Raw genomic sequence first — 24,162 nt, forward strand, 5'->3', positions numbered from 1 at the left:
TGGGATCTGCATTAGGATCAGCTTAGTCATGAGTAGCATATGTTGAAGTGGTTTCATCCTCTCATAAACTGCCAAATGTATATGATTGCAGGTGGTTTTGTGGCATTTTGAACAGCTCAAGATTCTAGAGTTACACACTGGACATGTCTGTGTTATGAGATGGTTTTAAAAATATGGTTTTGGTGTCTGTTGAGTTTATTGTTTCCAGTTTCATAAGCTCTCCATCTCCCTGTGATAGCAGACGTGTTTAAAGAAGACCTTGGTCTGGTATCAGGGCCTCCCTCTCTGCTGTCTTATCTGGAGGATGAAGGATGATGTCACTGTGCCAAGGCTACAGCTGAATTCCACCCGCATCACTTCAACTCAATCAACCCCTCTAGACTAGTTAGTGGGCTGAAATGTTAGATTGTGTGGTGTCCGGTTTGTTTTGAAAAGTATGATGATTCATTTATTTTCATAAAAGTACACTAGTCGTTCAAATACAATACAAAATACTATTTAATCAATCAAACATAATTTAAGCCATTACTTACAGTTTGAAAATACAATGTCAAAAGTTTAAAAAATATTCTCCATGAAAAGGAGCTTTTTGAGAAGTGTTGCACATTAAAGAGCATAGCAGAAGTCATTCAGATACAAAAATAGTTCCAACAAAATAGACTCAAGGAGTAGAAACTAACAGTCAGTCAACTACACATACAGTCAGTCAACCACATAGCTAAGGAGGCAATGGGACCCAGGGGTTTGAACCAAAATGATTTCCCAATCATTTAGTTCTGAACAGAACCACTATTTTTTCCCCGTGACATTCCACTGTTCTGACCAGCAAAAGAAAGTTCTGAACTGGTTTGAACCCCCCAAAAAGTACTGGTTTATATTGTTCCTTTCTATTCCTTTTTTAACCTGTGAAATCAACAGTTTTTTACATTTAGCTCATTAAATTACTCCACCAATCAGTGCGGATAGAGCAGGCAAGCTAGTTGTTTACATGCGTGATGGACAGACAAATGTAGCCTATAGCGCAAGATGCAACGGAAATTTTGAATATCATTTGAACTAGCTAGCTAACAAATTTGAGCTAGCTAGCTAACAAACTTGTGTGCGCAGAGTGGCACCAGAATTAAAAACCTTTTTGTAGTTAATAAATCCAACATGAAACTTGATAACTAGGCCTATAGTATCCTTAACTAGCATTGAACAAGTTAATCCATTCTTCTCTAACTAATAAAAAAAAATCTCTCTCCCTATCTTCTGAATCACGCTTGTAACGTCAGTACAGAAGCCTATGCTTCGGAGGGGGGAGGGGCAGATAGCCTAAACACTCACACGCACAGGCAAAGATTTTAATCTTGCAGGCAGACACTGGAATGCGTTTCTGAGTGACATAGTGACGGCTTTGCATAGGCACTTTGTTGAATTTTCTTGTGGGACTAGAAAAAAATGCCTGGAACGTAAAATAATGTTATTAACCGGTTGCCATGCTTTTAAAATAAAGGTTCTGTTCCGGAACAGTATGGATCACTTTCGTTCCCGGTTCCGTTTCTGTTCCTTGAAATGTTTTGTTATTTTCCGGTTTTCTGTTCTGTTCCCTGAACCAGTTTCAACCCCTGGTGGGACCTATTCGAGAAATTCTACTGCAAACGTTCCACTTCTCCCACAAAAAGGTCACATTTAGGCTAAATCCATATGTTCTTGATCTCAGCTTTCAGTTCTTGGTGGTGTCCAGCGGGCACTCCTGCATCTGGCCGTCGTCCACGGCACCCTCAGGCAGATGCACGGTCATGGTGCAGGCCCGGATGCCGCCCAGGGGTTCCAGCACGTTGAACACCCGGTCCCACTCGTCCTTCTCTGGGTCGTAGCGCTGCACGATGTCCACCATGCAGCGGCTGTTCCAGGAGTAGCCCCCCACCACGTAGACCTGGCCCTGGAGCACGGACACCCCTACATCACTCTGGCCCCGTGGCATGGCCGCCACCACCGTCCACTGGTCCACCTGGGGGAAGATATAAAACACAGGTCTGAGCTCTAAATGGCTCTCAGAATTCCGCTTTTCTCCAAGTGTCATTGGTTCCTTGTTTGGTTGTCATTTTTGCCCAACCCAGAAAGTTCCTAAAACTTTAAGACATGTGACCATCAAACTCAGGACTTAGTTAACTAACAGTTAGGATTAGAGTAAGGTTTCGGGAAAGTGGTAAAATTGCTTATTATATTGTTGGGACCAAAACCAAGGCCTTTGCCATGTTTCACCTCCGGGCTGTAGAATTCACAGTTCAGTACGTCATCGTAGTCGCTGCTGCCCCGGAAGTGGTTCCCTCCCATCACATAGAGCCGGTCGCCCACTGTGCACATGCAGTGTAGGCCACGCAGTTCCATCATGTCGGCACGGCGACTCCATGTGTCAGTCTCAGGGTCATAACACAACAGCTCCTTCTGGAACGTGTCCCGTGTGATTCCGCCTGTTGGATCAGTGAATTGACATTGGTTTCATTATTAGATACTGTAGATACCATGACCACATGTTTACTAAAATACTGTTTTATGACTACAAACTACAATGTTTTTAATAAGACAAACATTTTCATATCAATCCATCCATAACATTTTCATCTGATGTGGAATACACCATAGTCAGAGAGAGTTTGTATTTGGTATTTTATTAGGATCCCCATTAGCTACTGCTAAATCAGAAGCTACTCTTCCTGGGGTCCACACAAAACATAAAACAGGACATAATACAGAGCAGTAATAGACAAGAACAGCTCAAGGACAGAACTGCATAAATGTAAAATAAGAATACACACATTCATACAATTATGCCTTAACATTCCATCTATCATGTGCTCATAATCATCAATGTTAACGGCAATACTGCAGCCGTTCATTTTTTTCTCATACTTTCTCTAAGCAGGCCCTGCTATTCTAATCTCACAGCACCAGTGTTCTGTAAACAACAGAGAAAATCTCACAACATTAGGAAGACACACTGTGTTTCACGCGATCAGTGTCCTTGGTGATTCCGTCTGACGTCAATACTATGCATAATCATGTGGAGTTCCACCGAGGTCGTTGACTCCTGCTCACTTCCCCTGACGTGAACAGAGCCATGGAGTTCAAGGGGAAGGCAATGTAACTTTGGTTGTAAATGTGAAGGATGGACGTTGAGAAGGAAAGAATGACGGTGTAGGGGACTGAACTGTGAGCCGGTGGTCAGGTGCTTTCCTACCCATACTGTCAACCACCAGTGTAGAGTGGGATAGGAGCAGTAATGTGAAAATCATAAATGTTTGGGTCTGAACAGGAAGGATGTGGTCTGCTGCTGTGAGCTGCAGAGAGCTGTGGCCATTACCCAGGCTCCCAGTGTCCGGTCTGGAGCGTGAAGTCACGAGCTCTGCTGGTCGGCTACTGTGTAGCAACGTAGCAGTGCCAAAGCCCTGGTCTGCCCTAGAAAGCCTATGTAAATTTCGATTGCCAGAACGGCCAAACCCAAAAAATGTAGACGCCGTTTTGGGCTCTAAAATGTGTTTATTATGATCAAGTTCGATCCCCACTGTGAATTATTTTAAAGTTCGCTAGAAATTGAGATATTTAATTAAATAGTGATCCATTCTGACTGCTACATTTGTCGTCACACAGGGCCACATGCTGACACAGACCAATCACGGGCCGGCAGGCTACGAGGAGACTCCCGGTTGACTCTCTCAGGCAGGATGAAAATGACTACATCGACCATGATCCTTTGCTAGTTAGGGCCATGATCCTTAGTGATTTTTTGTTGCCATTCAGCCCACAGGAGGTTGGTGGCACCTTATTTGGGGAGGACGGGCTCGTGGTAATGGCTGGAGCGGAATCCACATGTTTGACTATATTTCATTTATTCCATTCCAGCCATTCCAATGAGCCTGTACTCCAAAAGGTCCTCCCACCAGCCTCCTCTGCACATTACACCCTCCTCTACATGTTCCCCACACCTCCAATGGAATCCACCTGCTTTTTGTCATGCCACTGCCACTCACCCTTGGGCTCAAACTACTAAGCCACTGTTGAAATTAATGCAGATAAAAAATGATACATTTTCTGCATGCACTTTCAAAGCATGTGTTCAGAATAAGCTGTTTTCTGGCTGTCTGTGAGCATGAAATTGACACAATTGTGGTTAACCTCGTCGGAAAATAAGTATACTCTCTGACCTATTTCAACCAAAGGTCTTTGTGTTTCCTGGCCCTCAGGGTTGCTAGGAGATCGACATAGAAATCGACCAAGATGAATGAGAACCTTCCAGAACTACTATGTTATGTTAAAGACCATCAAAGCTGTTAAGCGGCAAGAGTGGATTAAAACACGTCAACAACACAGCCTTTGTTTGTCTGAATTCATTAACTCAAAACCTCTCCAGTCTGACTGAGCTGATTTTATCAGGACAACAATCACAGTCAATTCAGGTCTTCTACATTGTAGGTTTTAACTGTTTGGTAAGTTTGTATTCTAACTATCAGTGGTCTGAGAAACTCACCTGAGACATACATCAGGTTACCATGGACTGTCCCAGCATGCCCGTAGTGGGGGTCGTTCATGGGCGACACGAACGTCCACTCGTTCTTTCTGAGGTTGTAGCACTCCACGGTGTCTGAAAGAGTAAAACAAACGTAGATTCACTCGACATGCACCTTAAAGATCATAATCACTTGCAATTTATTGATATTTCTGTGTAACAGATTGCAGTAAAAACCTATCCAGTACACTAGTGACTCACCGATCTCTCCTGAGGCGTTCCGGCCCCCAACAGCATACAGCTTCCCCTTCAGGGTGCTCAGGTGGAAGAAGGTTCTCTTCTCGTTGAGCGAGGCCACCTGCAGCCACCGGTCGAAGCGCGGGTCGTAGAGGTAGGCGCTGTCCACCGCCGTCTTGCCCTTGGTGTCGTAGGTGCTCTGGCCACCTACGATGTAGAGAAAGCCCCCGAGCAGGGCCACACCGTGCTGGTAGCGAGGAACCTCCATAGGCTTCAGCGCCCTCCAATGGCCGATCTCCTCGTCATACAGCCTCAGCTCCCTGCTCACCACCAGCTGCTGCCTCATCACCCCACCCAGTGCCAGCAGGTGTGTGGCGTCCGACCGGATTCGCGTGCGCTCTGTCTGTAAGGAAGGCTGGAGGAAGGGCATCATCTGGTAGTTGCTGGCCTCTAGCAGGAGGTTGACGCAGGCCGTGTCCGAGCGCATCATGGCCGCTCCGCCGTCGTCGCGCCCCTCATCCTCCTGGGAGATCTCGAGCAGCTCCGTGGGGGTCATGAGGGGGAAGCGGACATGGCGCATCAGGGAGTAGGCGGCGGAGCGGCGGGTGGGGGGGTCGTGGTCCAGCCAGGAGCGGGCGATGCGGTACAGCTCCATCTCAGAGAAGCCCTTGAGGCTGTCGCTGGCCAGGGCATTGGCCAGGCTGGGCTCAGAGAGTTGCAGGTAGCGGCCAGACTGTAGCAGCGCTGACAGGTTCTGACACACAAACTTCCCAATGTGGGCCTGTACGTCCTCCAGGAGCAGGTCCCCGGCGATGCGCTCCACCTCCACACAGTTATCAATGGTGATCTGCCACACAAACAGGTAAACAGACAGGACTGGATGAACTTGTGAAGGGTCTCCTGTCTTTACATTGGCTAAACTTTCCACTGTCTCTTCAATCCACCCATCCCACCCATCCACCTGCCCATTGTTTCAGTACCAGTAAGTAACCTGATCCACTAACCTCAGTGCTGAGCAGCTCGTTGCAGAAGCCAAGGACAGGGAGGACCTGTAGGAAGTTGGCAGCCTCCAGAGTGTCCTGCAGGTTGGCCATGCTCAGACTCAGCCGGGACGTGTAGATGAACTCTATGATGTTCTTCAGACCCGTTTTACTCACCCCATGGAGCTTAATCTCCCTCATCTCCTGTTCTCTCATACCCCCTAGTGAGAGGGAGAGAGGAAAAGGGAGAGATATAGAGGGTTAATGCTGTTACAGTTAATGGTGTACGAGTGCAAGTATATTTTAACATAGTGAGATGTAAAAATAGGAAGTTTTAAGTCAAGATGGCGGTGTCCTTGTCTGGAATTGGTTCCTTACCACATTTCCCCTTTATGCTGGTTGGTCTGAGTGGAAATGATGAGTGCAAGTACAGTAAGAGAGAGCCTTTTCATAGGTTCAGCCCTGAAAGACTAATCTGTGAAACAATCTTACTTACTTAGGCCCATTGATCCTTTGGGAGCATAGGCCCTCGACAAATCCTCTCAATCACACATTGTAAAACAATCACCAGTGAAATAATTTGACATATTAAAATATATTGACATATTTGAATGTTATTTATCACACACTAACCAGTGAACATGGCTTTGAAGTAGTCGCTGGCAGAGGCCATAATGACTCTGTGCACGGGGAAGGTGTCACTGCTGTCCCCAGGCACCAGGATGACATCACACAGAGTCTCATCACCACGGAACAACTCAAAACCCTGGAAGGAAGAACAACATTCATCTTCCATCAATGGTCTAGATCCGCTCCATGTTTAATGGTGTTAGCAACCATTCAGATAGATTACTGAAATAATCGTCCTAGGATTCTTATACATCTTGACAACCCTCACAGCTAAATAATCCCACATGAAAAAATACTATAGTATACTGTAATATTTTTAAACGTAGTATTTACTGCAGTGTTTTTGCGGACATGACTGTAGTATACTGTAGTATTTACTGTAGTGTATTTGTTGTAATATGGGGGAGGGGATATGGATATGGGGGAGGGGAATGGGTGGGGTATATGCATATTAAACATTTGCATATCAATACAGTGTGTAGTATAGTATTCTACAGTATACTACACAATTCTATAGTAAGCACTACACGATCGAGAGATACGACAGTGTGTAGTATAGTATTCTACAGTATACTACAGTTTACTACAGGATACTATTGAATTCTATTGTAAGTACTATAGTATTCTATAGTAAACTGTAGTATGTTTTATGTGGGATAACCATAATATACCTTTAATATCTCTGGCTGGTGTATGAGGTGTATGAGGGCTGGTTGGGTTGTACCTGTAGGACTGTGGTGCCGTGCTCATTGCTGCTGAACCGCCTGGTTAGAGGCCTTGGAGGGAGGCTTGGCTTCAGGCTGATCTCAGGGGGTTTCGGGGGAAGCTCCAAGGGTTTAGGGGCTGGGGCTGGAGGAGTTGGAGGTTTCGCTGCTGGGAGAGTGGGTCTGTCAACTGGGGCCGGGGCTGGGGCCGGGGCTGGGGGCGGAGATGTGGCTGGGGGTTGGACAGGTTGGGGTGGAGGTCTGGGTGGCTCTCTAAGAGAGCCTCGGCTCCCCAGACGAGACAGCCTCCTGTGAAACCTCCCCTGCACACTCTCCTTCTCCTCTCCACTGCCCCTGGAACACAACGACAGGGGTCTGAGAGCTGCTGTATCATCCTCAGCTACAGTATAAGTTAACTCCACCCTTTATCACATGAACCTTTCTATGACATTGTTTTTCACACAAACTCTTAACTTCAGTGCTGAAAAGTGCATATGTCGGCTTTTTGTCCATTTACATTAAGGTTTACAGTGGCTGGTGTTTTGTATTCTCACATTGATTAATATACAAACATGATAATAATTATTATCCAGTCGGATAAACACTCCAAACAGCCTACCCGACCACTCGGAGGCGTCCGCATGGTCCTAAAGCACATGTTGCCTCGTTTTGTATCATATTCCAATGATAAAAATGTCAAAAAATGTCCACAAATTCTTAAACCTAAAAATGACAGATATTCCGATCAGCCTACCCCATCTCAGTTGGTGACTTGCTGGATTTCCTGCTGCCCCTCTGTGAAAGGTTCCTTAGAAACAGAGACACAAGACAAAACTAAAACAGGGCAGGATTAATGAGATGTCTAGTCTGTCAGTACAATATAATTTGCTGTTCTCTCTTTCAGAGCCTCTTCACTCTGAACAAGCTACAATTTGGGAAATTAAACAGTTGAGTATGCCTTTGTTTCATACATAAGTTGTCTGGTACTCAATGCTGTATAGTATGACTCACTTCATCAGAACAGGCCCAGGGCTAGAGGTGCATTTTTGCAATGTGGGGCTTTCCTGATCATTTCGTTACCATACTGTCTGTGTGTTAGTGTGTACGTGTACGCTGTAAATGTTAAGACATTCCTGTAACTTCACACAACATTTTAATGTTGTTGTCCTCAACTTGATTATGTTGCAGTATGTTGCTATGGTGTTGCTTCAATACTTTAATACATTTGTTGATGTTTCAAGTGGATTAAAATAGTATTTATTACATCTAAGTAGCCTCTGAACTCTGAACTTACGCCTCACTACATATTCATGCATATACTCTATTTTTGGATCATGGCAGTTTCTGTGTAAGATTTTGTGCTCTATATCAAGTGTACACACTTTACACCTGCATTAACATACATGAGAGGAAAGGAAGGAACCTACCTTGAAGCTATTATTTTCAACAGGTTCTCCCTAACTGGACGGCCTTCTTCTGGCATACACACATAACCAATATACAGCAATCTGTTTAATGCTTTACAGATCACTAAATGTCTTCCTGCAGCAGCAGGATGCAGAGTGGAACCGTTATGTAGAGCGTGGTAAACAGCAGCATAGTCAGTTTCTCACAGTTAACCAAGAGCTCAGCCACTTCCTGTGTCAGTTCTCTTTCTCGCTCATTTCGTCTTAACCCTCCCCACCCATATTTTGACACATTAGGTGTTGTAAAGACAGATGTGAAGATGGAAGAGGAAGCGAGACATCCCACACGCTATTTTTTTCTGGTTCAAATACAGACAATGAACAAAGCAGACCAGACCCAGCTGCTAATGCATTGGTGCCTATGGGAGAGCCACCCCCTTATGCAGACCAAATTGGCCTGGGTGGCACATCTTCATTTATCCACCATCTTTGACAGATGTATACAATGTCTTGTTGCTCATATTTTCAGTCTCCAGAGACTCCTGTACTGTACTTCTTTAGTACCAAATGTGGCACTTCAGTGTCTTAAGTTTATTTTTTATTTAAATTTTTATTATAATTTCATGTTTCAAAGAATTCATATCTAAAGAAATGTGAGTTAAATTGTAAGGTGAAACAAATAACAAAGACCATAAAATGTAGTATCAAATCAAACTAAATGAAAAGACATGAGGCAGAAAGTCTTCTAAAATATGATATTTTACTTTCAATGTGGTTTTACAGTAGTGCTCACATATAAATAAGTATGAATAGAAAGGGTGTCTCCATTCAAGTCAATGATGGCATAATGGGTGGACTGGCAGCCATTTTGAGTGCACCCATGCCAGGAAGTTAAATCAGAAAGTGTACCCTTCAATCTGTGCTGTGATTTGTTGAGTCAACTCAATTGACAAAAATACATTCCTTTGCATGAGCCACATCAGTTAGCATCATTTTAATGAACATTCTACATTACCATGTCAATCCAGCATCAGTTGATAAAACATTCCAAAATACCATGGAAATTATTGCATCATAATACCAGGCAGCCATTGCGAGTGTACCTATGAGTTTACCAGTCAATTGCCAGGGTTAGCACTTCCAAGTCCGTTCTATTCATTCTTACTTCTATGAGTTCTCATGTCATTGTGTCTCCAGGGTTCTGAATCAAATCACACTGTTGTTCTCAGAGGATTAAGAACTGGAATGCCAAACGGCCATGTTACATTACTCTATTAACCAATCAACCCCACTCCTTTCACTGCTGCATTCACAACCTTATTCCACCTCACCAGCCAGAACAGTTATTACAATCAAACCAGAAGGGATCAATCATTTCACCCTCACATCTGCTTTGAATGAGGGATCTCTGTTAGACCCTGATCTAAAAGCAAATCCACCTTCACAATTCACTTAACTTTAGTCACCACATCAGAGACACAAAATCAGGCCTCTCTCACTCATAGATGGGTTAACACTGGGCTTGCAGCCATTGAGAGTTAGGAATAGGTTAAATGACATGATCTATATCATGTCAACATATCTCAGCTGAATGATGACCATATTTTGCTGGTTATATCATATATAAGCTGCTTGTATTGAAATGTCCAGTTATTGGGCAGGCAAATTGGATTAAACTATTAAAGTTGAGGATTTATTATATTGATTTCAGTTTCAGTTTCAGTTCATTATGATTCATACGAGAGGTTTCATTTTGTTGTCCCAAATTCCGGTTTAGTTAGAAGTTATACTGATTGAGTAGATAGCTCCGTTTTGCTGCGTCGTCATAGTCGTCTGGATGGTTCTGGCGATCCCTGCTGTCAAGTCACAGTTTGGAGAACTGGATGAGGTTCCTGTTGATCTCAGCCACGTTCCTGCACCCTGAGATAGGAAAGACCAACAAAACATTAGTGTTGCATTGTTATGAGGTTGATGCAATGATAGCTAAGGGTTTTTAATCTCAGACTGGAGAAAATATGATTACAGATGTAGAATCTTAATTTGTTGCTAAGAATTTTCCTGCACAGCAGGAAATACAAACTTGTAGTGTATTTGAGGTTTAAAAAGGCTTCTAAAGTTTGTAATTTCCACTTCGAAATTTCAGACTTGATTTCCTCTAATGAAAAATGGATCAACCCCTATAATCCACATAATGATTCACATTTCCTATTGCTGCAGGATTCTTTTCCTGCTGTAGCAAACTGGCTCAAATTAAGATCCATCATTTGTATGTAAGAACTTTTGTTCCTTACTCACCAGACAGAGCCATTGACAGACGGAACTCATCATTGAGGATCTGTAGTACCTCCCTCACCCCCTCCTCACCCTGAGGGAACAAACACAGGCAGCAAGACAGTTTGTTACTCTCAGTATCTTAAATTAATAGGTCGATGACACACAACGTTAATAGTTACTTTATAGGCAAGGCCCCACACGGCTGGCCTCCCGATGAACACACACTTGGCTCCCAGAGCCACGGCCTTCAGCACGTCACTACCGGTGCGAATCCCCCCGTCCAGATACACCTCGATACGCCCCTGCACCGTATCCACGATCTCAGACAGGGCATCTATCTGTGTGGTAGATAGAGAGAGCAGAGGGAGGTAGAGAAGAGAGCAGAATTGAGGAACGAGAAGCCTACTTAGCCATGACATAAAGGACAGTTAATTTGAGGATTCCTACTGTACAACAATGGAGGTTGAGCTCTAGGGGAAGATCTCAATTGCATACTCCTCGTGTCCTCTCTCCTAGTCTCCTAGCCTCATTCTCAAAACCCATTGGAGGAGAAGGTCAGAGAGGAGGGACCTCTGGCATTTCATCCAATGGGTTTTGAGAAGGAGACAAGGGGAGAGGATGCGAGGAGTATGCAATTGAGATCTTCCCCTAGAGCTCAACCTCTATTGTTGTACAGTAGGAGTCCTCAAATTAACTGTCCTTTAATATCAACATTTCATTAACTAAATATTGTTTGGCTTGATGATTGTAGAGTGAAATAGAGAGAACATGAGTATGAGGTGGTGTACTTTGTCCCCGTTCTTACCGTGGCGGGCCCTCCGTCCAGCTGGCGTCCTCCGTGGTTGGACACGATGATGCCCTGGACGCCGTGCTCCACAGCCAGCTCAGCGTCCTCCTTGGTCAGGATGCCCTTGATGATGATGGGCAGGCGAGTGAGAGACTGCAGCCAGTACACGTCCTTCCAGCTGATGGAGGGGTCCAGGGTGTTGGCAGGGATCCCATACTCCTCAGAACTCGCAGCCTCCTACAGGTGGTGTCAGAGGGACACCCACCCAGACAAGACAGACATAAAATACAGTACACAAACATATACAGTACAGTAACATATACAGTACAGTAACATATACAGTACAGTAACATATACAGTACACAAACATATACAGTACACAAACATATACAGTACAGTAACATATACAGTACCATATACAGTACAGTAACATATACAGTACAGTAACATATACAGTACAGTAACATATACAGTACACAAACATATACAGTACACAAACATATACAGTACAGTAACATATACAGTACAGTAACATATACAGTACAGTAACATATACAGTACAGTAACATATACACACAGAAGGACGCCTCAGGGGAAATGCATTCGTTGGATTTCTTAAATAATTCAATAGCAGCTACTTTCTCTCTACGATGCGCACTATGGGCCGGTTTCCCGGACATAGATTAAGCCTAGTCCTGGACTAAAAAGCATGTTCAATAGAGATTCTTCATTGAAAGTGCTTCTTAGTCCAAAATTATGATTAATCTTTGTCCAATAAACGGTCCCAATATGATTTTACGGTTAAATCATTACTGTTAAAAATATTTAATCTAGAAAATAAATAAATAAATATATGTTTATTTTACCATTACCTGGATGACCCCGTCAAAGTTCTTGACCTTGAGGTGAGGCGGGAGCTTGAACTGGTTGCGTATATCGTTGCGGCGCTTCCCAGTGTAAGGCACGTCGACGGTGAGGACCAAGGCCTTGTAGCCCAGGGCCTCCACACGGTGAACGATCGACTCAGACAGCTTCCTGTCCCGGTACAAATAGAGCTGGAACCAGCGGTAGCCGTTAGGCGCTGCAGCCACAATCTCCTCCACAGAGCAGGTGGAGTAGGTACTGGTGATGTAACAGGTGTTCACTGCCTCCGTACCTGAGGAGAGAGAGAGAGAGAGAGATTTTGAGTTGACCACCCCTAGGATACTCGGTGACAACAAAGCTATTGACCTGCAGAGCTCAACGTCTACAGCTGTTAACCCCCTCCTAGTGCTCACCCCTGGCAGTGGCTATTTCGCCCTCATGCCAGGCCAGGCAGTGGAAGGCAGTGGGGGCGATGCCCACAGGAAAGCTGATCTCTGTGCCCTGCACCGTGGTCCTGGTGTCACTCACCGACACGTCCCGTAGAATCCGTGGTCGCAGACGGATCCTGGGACAGAGACAAATTGATTATTTTGAGTCACATTGTTACTGGATTTTCCTAGCACTACAGTTTGAGGTGTGTTGTTGATTTTTGTGATATTGAATTGTGTGTCCTGTAGTTTACAGGACGGGGAGAGGTACCTACCTTTTGTAGGCCAGCAGATTGTCGTCCCTCGTGCAGCACTCGTCTGCTCCGGCTGCGTAGTAATCCCAGGTGGCCTTGGAGAGGTGCTCCTTGGCATACTCCTCAAAGTCTGTGAGACATACCATAGCCATCTCAGCACAGCGGCTCCCCTCTCTGTGGGATATATGATCACTGTCAGGGACAGCAGATGTAAAGCAATGTTATCAATATGTCAATTACACTATCAGGTAAGCCTGTATTAAAAGCTGAACTGGAGAAATAGTTATGGCATTGATGGAGATTTAACACAGTGAAAACACGGTTCTTTGTTGTGAGCTGAATGGAGTTGTAAATTGTGCAATTGAAATGCATACAATAACTGCAAACAGCTTCTGGAAAATTGAGTGGTATCACTAGAACCTGGTTTTCGGAGCTTTAGACCCAAATTATTTTGTCTCAACAGCAAGTATTTTGCGCTGCTGGGATGGTGAATAAAAGTAGGCTACACTGCATTACACACTGCATTGGAAATACAGCTGGGCTTGGATTTGTGCGCACAGAGATTACGTCAAATAACCCAAAGTTAATTAAGGACACAATTCAAAACTAGCCAACTTGTCAACACCAACAACAAAAAAATATTAGTAAATATACCTACTGGACTAGTACAATACTAAACAATTATCACGACAGAGAAAGAAATCGATTAAAATGCCAGAAAACATAACAGTGCTGTCACATTAATCGTTTTCCTTTTCAAACAAAATAATTACAGTTGCCTATGAATCTCATTGTCTTCAGTTGAGTAACTTAACTATTATAGAACCCCCCCAGCCCAGAAGAAGTTGCCGCCACTAGTTCTTCTTCTTCTTCTTCTTCTTCTTTTTTTTCTTCTTCTATGATATCATGGCAGTCCGCAAACAAACGTTTAAGGTGCATGCCGCCACCTATTGTGCTGGAGTGTGCGATCAATCATGGTCTGCCTAATTCTGTATTACTAAGAAAATAACATTTAAAGACCAAATAAATCCCTACTAACTTCTACCATTTTGACAGTAACATCTGTTACCCCCAATAACTATTTTGCCGTATCCTCTATAACCTTCAACATGGCATTTCTCCTTTCCACAACCCAAGTCGTGTTGATAACCTTACCAACCTTATTCACTATCAAAGTGTCCTTTGACACAGCACATTCATTCCACCAATCTGTTTTACAGCCTCTGCATATGCTACATCATGACTGATTCTATCTCTGAGCCTCTCTAGCCTCTCTCTGCACCTGGCATCCACCAAATGCTAAACTATGTTCCCCCCTACAATTACAACATTTAACCTTCACATTGCTCTCACATTCACCGTAATCATGTTCCCCTCCACACTTGGCACATATTTTCTTTCCTTTACACTGAACAGCTACATGTCCCATTCTTTGGCATTTAAAACGCCGCAATGGGGATGGGACAGATTCTCTGACATTGAAACTAAGGAATCCTATCTGTACTTTTCCAGACAAAACCTTCTCAAACCTCAGCAGCACTGATAAGCTTTCACTTCTTTGACCCTCTTTCCTACTGATCAACCTTTTGGCCTCAATCACTCTGCCTCCCTTCACATTTTCTTTAATATCCGTTCAAATATTTTTTATTGAACACACACAAGAATGGTGTATAGGTATGAATGACACGTGTACAGTTCTTATCTAAACATAAGAGAACAGATATGAACAACAAGACCCAGAGTTCTGGGCACAAAACAAATATTACAAAACAAGACATACAGAACAGGGACAGGTAGAAAGAAAAAGGGTAGATGTAACCCCCCCCACTTATACTTATACCCCCCCCCCCCCCCTTATTCCACCCTATTCCCCTCCCGACTGCACACGCTGCCCAAAGGTAGATTACAATATGACAATTGAGAGTGCGTTAAAAAGTACAAATTCACAGCGCCGACTGGTCCAAGTAAGAGAGGAAAGGCTGCCAGATTTGATCAAATATTGATAATTTATTGTTCAGAATATATCTAATTCTTTCTAAGTGTACAGTGTTTGCCAATTCGCTGAGCCATACTTTGGTAGAGGGCGCTTCCCTCCTTTTCCAAAACAACAAGATTACTTTTTTTGCCGAAATGAGACCGTAAGAGATTAGTTGTTTTTGGGAGTTGGTTAATCCGTTTAGGGAATCGGACACTCCCAGGATTTTCAGAAGCGGGTCTGGGTCTATTGAAGTCTCCAGAACTTCAGAGAGGACCCCAACAATTCCACACCAATAACCATACAGGCTAGAGCATAGGGCAAAGCAGTGGAGTAGTGTACCCTGCTCAGCCTGACATTTATCACACCTAGGGGATGTATCAGGAAATATCCTATGCAGTTTAGTTTTGGAATAGTGTAATCTGTGTAATACCTTAAATTGTATGAGACGATGTCTGGAGTTAATGGAGCAGGTGTGGATATACTCCAAGCTATCCTCCCAGTCTGCCACCGAAATGTCAGTCCCTAGTTCTTCCTCCCATTTTGCCTTAATGGCATCAGTAGAGGGTGCGCTAACAGATTGAAAAGCGTCATATAGACGAGATATCAGTTTGTCTGAGGTGGGGCATATTTTTATGCATCCGTCAAACATGGAAGGTTTAGCATTCCCAAATGTTGGGAGGTGTTTTCTAACATAGTCTCTAATTTGTAGGTATCTGAAAAAGTTACTTCTGGGAAGGTTATAAGTTTCCCTCAGCAATTCAAAGGAAGCAAAGGTCCCTCCTATATATAAATCCCCTATGGTACTTATCCCCAACTCTCCCCATCGCTCAAAGGTGTTATCAAGGTTAGAGGGGGCAAAGGAGGGATTCCTGGCAACAGGGAGCATGAATGATATTGGTCTAAGCTCAAAGTGGACTTTAATTTGCTTCCAGATTCGGACTGTGCTATGTATAATAGGATTGTTACGGTAAAGTGACATCTCCAGATTGACAGGTGACAAAATCACAGCACCAATAGAGAAGGGGTGACACTCCTCACGCTCCATACTAAGCCAGCTGGATGGCGGGGGTGCGTCATCCAGCAAAAACATAACAGCGCGGAGGTTAGCGGCCCAGTAGTAAAATATAAAATTTGGGAGAGACAATCCTCCTTCCATCTTGGATTTACATAGGTGTTTTTTACCTATCCTGTGTGTTTTATAATTCCAGATGAAAGGATTAACAATAGAGTCCAGTTGTTTATGAAAGGATGTAGGTATGAATACTGGGATGTTCTGGTATAGGTAGAGCAGTTGTGGGAGGAAGACCATTTTAATGGCATTCATTCTTCCGAGCAGAGAAATTGGGAGAGTTCTCCAAAATGATATGTTTGCCTTGAGATTTTGCATCAGAGAGGGGAAATTCTCTTTAAATAGTAAGGAGTATTGTTTGGTAACTACAATTCCAAGGTAGATACATTTTTCTGAAGATAACTTAACTGGAAGATGTTCTAGCCAGGAGGTGTTTTGCAACCGTATGGGCATTAATTCACTCTTGTTCCAATTTATTCTGTATCCCGAGAAGGTACCAAACAAATTAATCACCTCAAGAATAGCTGGAATACTAGTTTGGGGTTCTGTTACATAGAGGAGAATATCATCTGCGTATAGGGAAATCTTATTTAGAATATCTTTAGTATTATAGCCGTGTATTGCTGAATGAGTGTCACGCCCTGGCTCTGGGACTCTGTTATGTTGAGCCGGCCTGTTGAGACGACGCGCACTACCGGCCTGTTCCTGCTCCCCGCACCAAGCCAGTGGTGCGCTTCGTCAGCCCGGTTCGGCCCGTCCCTGCTCCCCGCACCAAGCCAATGGTGCGCGTCGTCAGCCCGGTCCGGCCCGTCCCTGCTCCCCGCACCAAGCCTGTGGTGCGCGTCGTCAGTCCGGCACAGCCCGTGCCTGTTCCATCGGTGCCTGGTCCGGCACCGGTCAGCTGCTCCACTCCGGAGCTAGAGCAATCCGCTCCACCAGTGTTCAGTCCAGCTCCGGCCAGCAGGGCCAGACCGGACCAGGGGCGCTTTGGGGGGTTTGTTGGAGGGTGGGGGTCAAGCCCGGAGCCGGAACCGCCTCCGAGGAGGAATGCCCACCCGGCCCTCCCCTGTTCGGTTTATGTTTGGCGCGGTCGCAGTCTGCGCCTTTGGGGGGGGGGGGATACTGTCACGCCCTGGCTCTGGGACTCTGTTATGTTGAGCCAGGGTGTGTTGTTTCTATGTGTTTTGTGTGCTAGGGTTATATTCTAGTTCATTTGTTTCTATGTTGGCCGGTGTGGTTCTCAATCAGAGGCAACGTGTATCAGCTGTTGCTTGTTGTCTCTGATTGGGAACCATACTTAGGCAGCCTGTTTTCCACAGTGTGTTGTGGGATCTTGTTTCGTTTGGTTTGTGTAACCGTAGGACTTCACGTTTCGTATAGTTTGTTGTTTTGTTCGTTGTGTTGTACACTAAATAAAAAGATGCACGCATTCCACGCTGCGCATTGGTCCACTTCTATCGACGATCGTGACAGAAGATCCCACCATAACTGGCCCAAGCAGCGTGTCCAGGAGCCAATGCCAGAGAGGGCTCTAAAGGATATCAACCTCGACTGGGTCAAGCCGCGGGAGGAGGAGAGAGGCTGGACTTGGGAGCAGAGGAGCGAGAGTCTGGCGAGAGCCATGGAGGCCTGGCCCACGGGGAGGAGAGACGCCCAGATATTTTTTAGGGGGGGGCTCACGCCGTGGACGACGGGGCAGCAGGAGGCCGGGATAGAGTGGTTCAGCAGGTTGGCAAAGGAGGCCGCCAGGTTACGGGAGTTACTGGTTACCAGGGGGAAGGAGAATGTAGAGGCACGGCGAGAGGTACTGGGGTGTGTTGCCAGTCCGGTCCGGCCCGTTCCTGATCCCCGCAGAGGGCCAGTGGTGTGTGTCCCCAGTACGGTCCGGCTTGTTCCTGTCCCTCGCACCGAGCCTGTGGTGCGCGTCGCCAGCCCGGTCCGGCATGTTCCTGCCCCTCGCACCAAGCCTGTGGTGCGGCATGTTCCTGCCCCTCGCACCAAGCCTGTGGTGCGCGTCGTCAGCCCGGTCCGGCCTGTTCCTGCTCCCCGCACCAATCCAGTGGTGCGCTTCGTCAGCCCGGTTCGGCCCGTCCCTGCTCCCCGCACCAAGCCTGTGGTGCGCGTCGTCAGCCCGGTCCGGCCTGTTCCTGCTCCCCGCACCAAGCCAGTGGTGCGCTTCGTCAGCCCGGTTCGGCCCGTCCCTGCTCCCCGCACCAAGCCAATGGTGCGCGTCGTCAGCCCGGTCCGGCCTGTTCCTGCTCCCCGCACCAAGCCAGTGGTGCGCTTCGTCAGCCCGGTTCAGCCCGTTCCTGCTCCCCGCACCAAGCCAATGGTGCGCGTCGTCAGCCCGGTCCGGCCTGTTCCTGCTCCCCGCACCAAGCCAGTGGTGCGCTTCGTCAGCCCGGTTCGGCCCATCCCTGCTCCCCGCACCAAGCCTGTGGTGCGCGTCGTCATTCCGGCACAGCCCGTGCCTGTTCCACCGGTGCCTGGTCCGGCACCGGTCAGCTGCTCCACTCCGGAGCTAGAGCAATCCGCTCCACCAGTGTTCAGTCCAGCTCCGGCCAGCAGGGCCAGACCGGACCAGGGGCGCTTTGGGGGGTTTGTTGGAGGGTGGGGGTCAAGCCCGGAGCCAGAACCGCCTCCGAGGAGGAATGCCCACCCGGCCCTCCCCTGTTCGGTTTATGTTTGGCGCGGTCGCAGTCCGCACCTTTGGGGGGGGGGGTACTGTCACGCCCTGGCTCTGGGACTCTGTTATGTTGAGCCAGGTTGTGTTGTTTCTATGTGTTTTGTGTGCTAGGGTTATATTCTAGTTCATTTGTTTCTATGTTGGCCGGTGTGGTTCTCAATCAGAGGCAACGTGTATCAGCTGTTGCTTGTTGTCTCTGATTGGGTACCATACTTAGGCAGCCTGTTTTCCACAGTGTGTTGTGGGATCTTGTTCCGTTTGGTTTGTGTAACCGTAGGACTTCACGTTTCGTATCATTTGTTGTTTTGTTCGTTGTGTTGTACACTAAATAAAAAGATGTACGCATTCCACGCTGCGCATTGGTCCACTTCTATCGACGATCGTGACAATGAGATCTGATCGCTTGAGCGAGAGGTTCAATAATTAGGGCGAAGAGCATAGACGACAGCGCACAACCCTGCCTTGTCCCTCTGTAAAGGTTAAATCGGGGCGACAGTGATTGGTTAGTGAGTATTCTCGCACAGGGGTTCCTATATAAAAGCTGGATCCAATTTATGAACCCATCTCCAATATTACATTTCTGTAGGACCTTGAATAGATAGGGCCACTCAACTTGGTCAAAGGCCTTTTCGGCGTCAAGAGATATAACGGCAAGGTCCACGTTAGGTAACCTCTGAGAATACATAATGTTGAAGAGGCGCCTGAGATTGAAGAATGAGTTTCTGTTAGGGATAAAGCCGGTCTGGTCTGAATGGACCAATTTGCCAATTAAAGTGCTAAGCCTGTTAGCCAGAGTTTTTGCTAAAATATTTTGGTCTGTATTAAGGAGGGATATTGGTCTGTATGACCCTACCTCTTCCGGATCTTTACCCTTCTTATGTATAACTGTAATAAACGCCTCATCCAAAGTAGATGGGAGAGCTCCGTCCTCATTGGCCCGAACCAACATTTTGTGCAGGTAGGGAGAGAGCATGTTGCTGAATGTTTTATAGAATTCACCAGGGTATCCATCTGGGCCCGGGGTCTTGCCACTCTTTAGAGATTTAATTGTTTCTCTAATTTCTTCAAGAGATATTTCCTTATTCAGGAAGTTAGAGTCTTCCTGGTTCAGGGCAGGAAGATTACAGTCCTCCAAAAAGTTTTGCATAATTAAGGGGTTAGGATCTGCTTTAGATGTATATAGAGTCTCATAAAACTGACGGAATCTGTCATTGATGTCTTTGGGGGAGGAGAGTAATTCCCCAGATGCAGATTTAACTTTGTGAATCATTCGGTCACTCACATTTTTTCGAAGTTGTCTGGCGAGTAATTTGTGTGGTTTGTCACCGAACTCAAAATATTTTTGCTTGGCATAGAGAAAATATTTAGCAATTTTAGCCGAGAGGATCTGATTGTATTTCAATTTCTCCATAGATGGATGTCTAGCATTGTCCCTATCCAGTAAGTGAATTTGTCCCTCCAGTTCTACCAATTTTCTTCTGTTTTGCCTACTCCTGGCAGTCTGAAAGGAGATGATACAGCCTCTCTAATACGCCTTCAGCGTTTCCCACAATAATGCTGGGGAAGTCTCTGTGTTGTCGTTGGTATCAAAGAAAAATTTAATTTGGTCTTTAAGATGTTCACAGAATGTTGGTTCTGTGAGGAGCTGAGGATTCAACCTCCAGACCCTCTCGTTTGGTATGATGTCACCCAATCTCAGGGAGAAGGTGAGTGGACTGTGGTCAGAGATTATAATATCATGATATCTCACATTACAGGTATAGGGGAGTAGTTTAGCATCAACCAAAAAGTAGTCAATTCGAGTATATACATTGTGAACATGAGAGTAAAAGGAGTATTCCCTACCCGTAGGGTTAGAGATCCTCCATATATCAAATAAGTTCGATTTTTTTATGTAGGTATTCAAGAATTCGCTTGAATAGGAGGTAGGGGTTCGCCGGGTAGAGGATCTATCCAAATATTGGTCTAGTACACAGTTAAGGTCCCCTCCAATGGCCAGATTAGTATGGGAGATATCTGGAATCAGGGCAAGGACTCTTTTGAAAAAATAGGGGTTATCAATGTTTGGCCCATAGATATTTAGTAGAGTTACAGAAGTAGAGTGGATCTCTCCTATTACGATCACATAACGACCCTCTTTATCCACAATAGTGGTTTTATGTAAAAAGGGAATTCCTTTCCGTACCAGAATCGCTGTGCCTCTCGTTTTGGCAGAGAAGTTAGAGTGATACACTTGCCCCACCCACTTACATTTAAGTCTGTTATGAGAATAGTTTTTCAGATGGGTTTCTTGCAAAAATATAATATCAGACGAAAGTGCTTTCAAGTGGGCTAGGACCTTGCCTCTCTTAATTGGTTCGTTTAAACCCTTGACATTCCAGGAAGTGAATGTAAGCCCCGCCCTCCTCTCATTTGTAGTTCCTATGGTGGCCTGCATAACATGTAACTCACTAAAAAGGTAAGAAAGCGCACCAAACCATCACGATCAGCATATGTAGCACCTACACCCGAGCAGTATCCAACCCACCCCTCCCCCCCGCAAGCACCTTTACTCTCCACCCTGTTCCCCTACTTTCCCCAACCTTTACCCCCACCCCATCAACCCACATTTAACAGGCATACACAAATAGGACAGAAAAAAATATGAAAATAAAAAACACATTGTCTGGCCGATGCCAAAAAAGCACGGCGCGACATCGAACAAGAGGTAAAACAAAAATAAAATCCCAACTATACGTTCACCTCTCACTATCCTAGCACTTCTTCTAACATATGAACTGAGGAGCCTCCCGCGCTTAAAGTGTTCAATTAGCATCTAATAAACCTAAACAGAATAAGTTGCAACTTAAACATATTGCGCACTTAAGGTTAATCTTGGGTCAATCCCTGAGATAAGCAAGATGTATCATCACAAGATTCTATTGCTAAGCAATGCCGGTCTAAACATAAACCATCAGTAACCGACATAGACAGCAGTACAGTTACATATTGTGGGTTAGGAGATGGGAACAAGGATTTTGATAAATTGAACGTACCCCCAAATCAAAAAAATTAAAATGAAATAAATAATAATAAATAATTTTAAAATAATTTAAAAAAATAGTGATTTATATATACAGTGGGGAAAAAAGTATTTAGTCAGCCACCAATTGTGCAAGTTCTCCCACTTAAAAAGATGAGAGAGGCCTGTAATTTTCATCATAGGTACACGTCAACTATGACAGACAAATTGAGAAAAAAAAATCCAGAAAATCACATTGTAGGATTTTTTATGAATTGATTTGCAAATTATGGTGGAAAATAAGTATTTGGTCACCTACAAACAAGCAAGATTTCTGGCTCTCACAGACCTGTAACTTCTTCTTTAAGAGGCTCCTCTGTCCTCCACTCGTTACCTGTATTAATGGCACCTGTTTGAACTTGTTATCAGTATAAAAGACACCTGTCCACAACCTCAAACAGTCACACTCCAAACTCCACTATGGCCAAGACCAAAGAGCTGTCAAAGGACACCAGAAACAAAATTGTAGACCTGCACCAGGCTGGGAAGACTGAATCTGCAATAGGTAAGCAGCTTGGTTTGAAGAAATCAACTGTGGGAGCAATTATTAGGAAATGGAAGACATACAAGACCACTGATAATCTCCCTCGATCTGGGGCTCCACGCAAGATCTCACCCCGTGGGGTCAAAATGATCACAAGAACAGTGAGCAAAAATCCCAGAACCACACGGGGGGACCTAGTGAATGACCTGCAGAGAGCTGGGACCAACGTAACAAAGCCTACCATCAGTAACACACTACGCCGCCAGGGACTCAAATCCTGCAGTACCAGACGTGTCCCCCTGCTTAAGCCAGTACATGTCCAGGCCCGTCTGAAGTTTGCTAGAGTGCATTTGGATGATCCAGAAGAGGATTGGGAGAATGTCATATGGTCAGATGAAACCAAAATAGAACTTTTTGGTAAAAACTCAACTCGTCGTGTTTGGAGGACAAAGAATGCTGAGTTGCATCCAAAGAACACCATACCTACTGTGAAGCATTGGGGTGGAAACATCATGCTTTGGGGCTGTTTTTCTGCAAAGGGACCAGGACGACTGATCTGTGTAAAGGAAATAATGAATGGGGCCATGTATCGTGAGATTTTGAGTGAAAACCTCCTTCCATCAGCAAGGGCATTGAAGATGAAACGTGGCTGGGTCTTTCAGCATGACAATGATCCCAAACACACCGCCCGGGCAACGAAGGAGTGGCTTCGTAAGAAGCATTTCAAGGTCCTGGAGTGGCCTAGCCAGTATCCAGATCTCAACCCCATAGAAAATCTTTGGAGGGAGTTGAAAGTCCGTGTTGCCCAGCGACAGCCCCAAAACATCACTGCTCTAGAGGAGATCTGCATGGAGGAATGGGCCAAAATACCAGCAACAGTGTGTGAAAACATTGTGAAGACTTACAGAAAACGTTTGACCTGTGTCATTGCCAACAAAGGGTATATAACAAAGTATTGAGAAACTTTTGTTATTGACCAAATACTTATTTTCCACCATAATTTGCAAATAAATTCATAAAAAATCCTACAATGTGATATTCTGGATTTTCTTTTCTCATTTTGTCTGTCATAGTTGACGTGTACCTATGATGAAAATTACAGGCCTCTCTCATCTTTTTAAGTGGGAGAACTTGCACAATTGGTGGCTGACTAAATACTTTTTTCCCCCACTGTACATATGTGCACACATACACATCCACACACACACATACATACATGTGCATACCTACATACATACACACACACACACACACACATAGATGTGCGTATATATATACGCACACACACACACACATATACACACGTGCACCCACACACATACACACATATATACATACACACACACATACACACACACATACATACATACACACCTACATACACATACAAACACATGTATACATACACATACAAAATAAATATACATATAAAATAAATATTCTTAAATATATACAGATACATACACACGCATACACATACATCCATCCACATACATACATCCATATACACACATCTACATACACAAACATTCATACCCCAGAATAATAATCTATACTAATTTAAAATATACACATACATAATACTAAAATGCTAAGAGAAAATAATAGTAAAGTACAAATAATAATTATTATATGTACGCACACCTACACAGACACAGGCACCACGGAGGGCTGGTGGGAATCAAATCGTGAGAGCGGGCCAGGCTATGACAAAGGCAAAGCAGCACAAAGCATCAACTTGCTATCCAGGTGTCTGCGTCTGCCCCTTCCCAACCATCACCCCCAGACCCCTGCAAGCAATAAATACATGGTATGGTAATAGGAATAATGT

At 44.9% G+C, this 24,162-nt stretch overlaps 2 protein-coding genes across 5 annotated transcripts; both read right to left on the reverse strand.

The window, feature by feature from the left end:
- Positions 1–480: 480 nt before the first annotated feature.
- On the reverse strand, positions 481–8,625 carry LOC311143539 (kelch-like protein 9). Its single transcript, XM_084179375.1, has 9 exons — positions 8,468–8,625; positions 7,795–7,848; positions 7,061–7,394; positions 6,340–6,472; positions 5,731–5,927; positions 4,751–5,573; positions 4,511–4,624; positions 2,248–2,456; positions 481–1,993 (listed from the first exon to the last, which is right to left on the reverse strand). Exons 1-9 carry the CDS (start codon positions 8,521–8,523, stop codon positions 1,706–1,708), a joined length of 2,208 nt encoding a protein of 735 aa, XP_084035501.1. The 5' UTR covers positions 8,524–8,625; the 3' UTR covers positions 481–1,705.
- A 564-nt stretch (positions 8,626–9,189) lies between these two features.
- hao2 (hydroxyacid oxidase 2 (long chain)) lies at positions 9,190–13,950 on the reverse strand. 4 transcript variants are annotated; one of them, XM_084179383.1, is made up of 8 exons: positions 13,869–13,950; positions 13,075–13,245; positions 12,785–12,936; positions 12,380–12,663; positions 11,526–11,744; positions 10,900–11,058; positions 10,742–10,811; positions 9,190–10,366 (listed from the first exon to the last, which is right to left on the reverse strand). In XM_084179383.1, the coding sequence occupies exons 2-8, from the start codon at positions 13,203–13,205 to the stop codon at positions 10,311–10,313; spliced, it is 1,071 nt and encodes a 356-aa protein (XP_084035509.1). In that variant the 5' UTR covers positions 13,206–13,245; positions 13,869–13,950; the 3' UTR covers positions 9,190–10,310. The 4 variants fall into 4 exon arrangements, with proteins under 4 accessions (XP_084035509.1, XP_084035510.1, XP_084035508.1 ...); XM_084179384.1 differs by having other exon boundaries at positions 13,075–13,227; positions 13,869–13,932; XM_084179382.1 differs by having other exon boundaries at positions 12,374–12,663; positions 13,075–13,227; positions 13,869–13,930.
- Between the last annotated feature and the right edge of the window lie 10,212 nt (positions 13,951–24,162).

The sequence above is a fragment of the Coregonus lavaretus genome, assembly GCF_964263955.1.
Source record: "Coregonus lavaretus genome assembly, chromosome: 16".
Lineage (NCBI taxonomy): Eukaryota > Metazoa > Chordata > Actinopteri > Salmoniformes > Salmonidae > Coregonus > Coregonus lavaretus.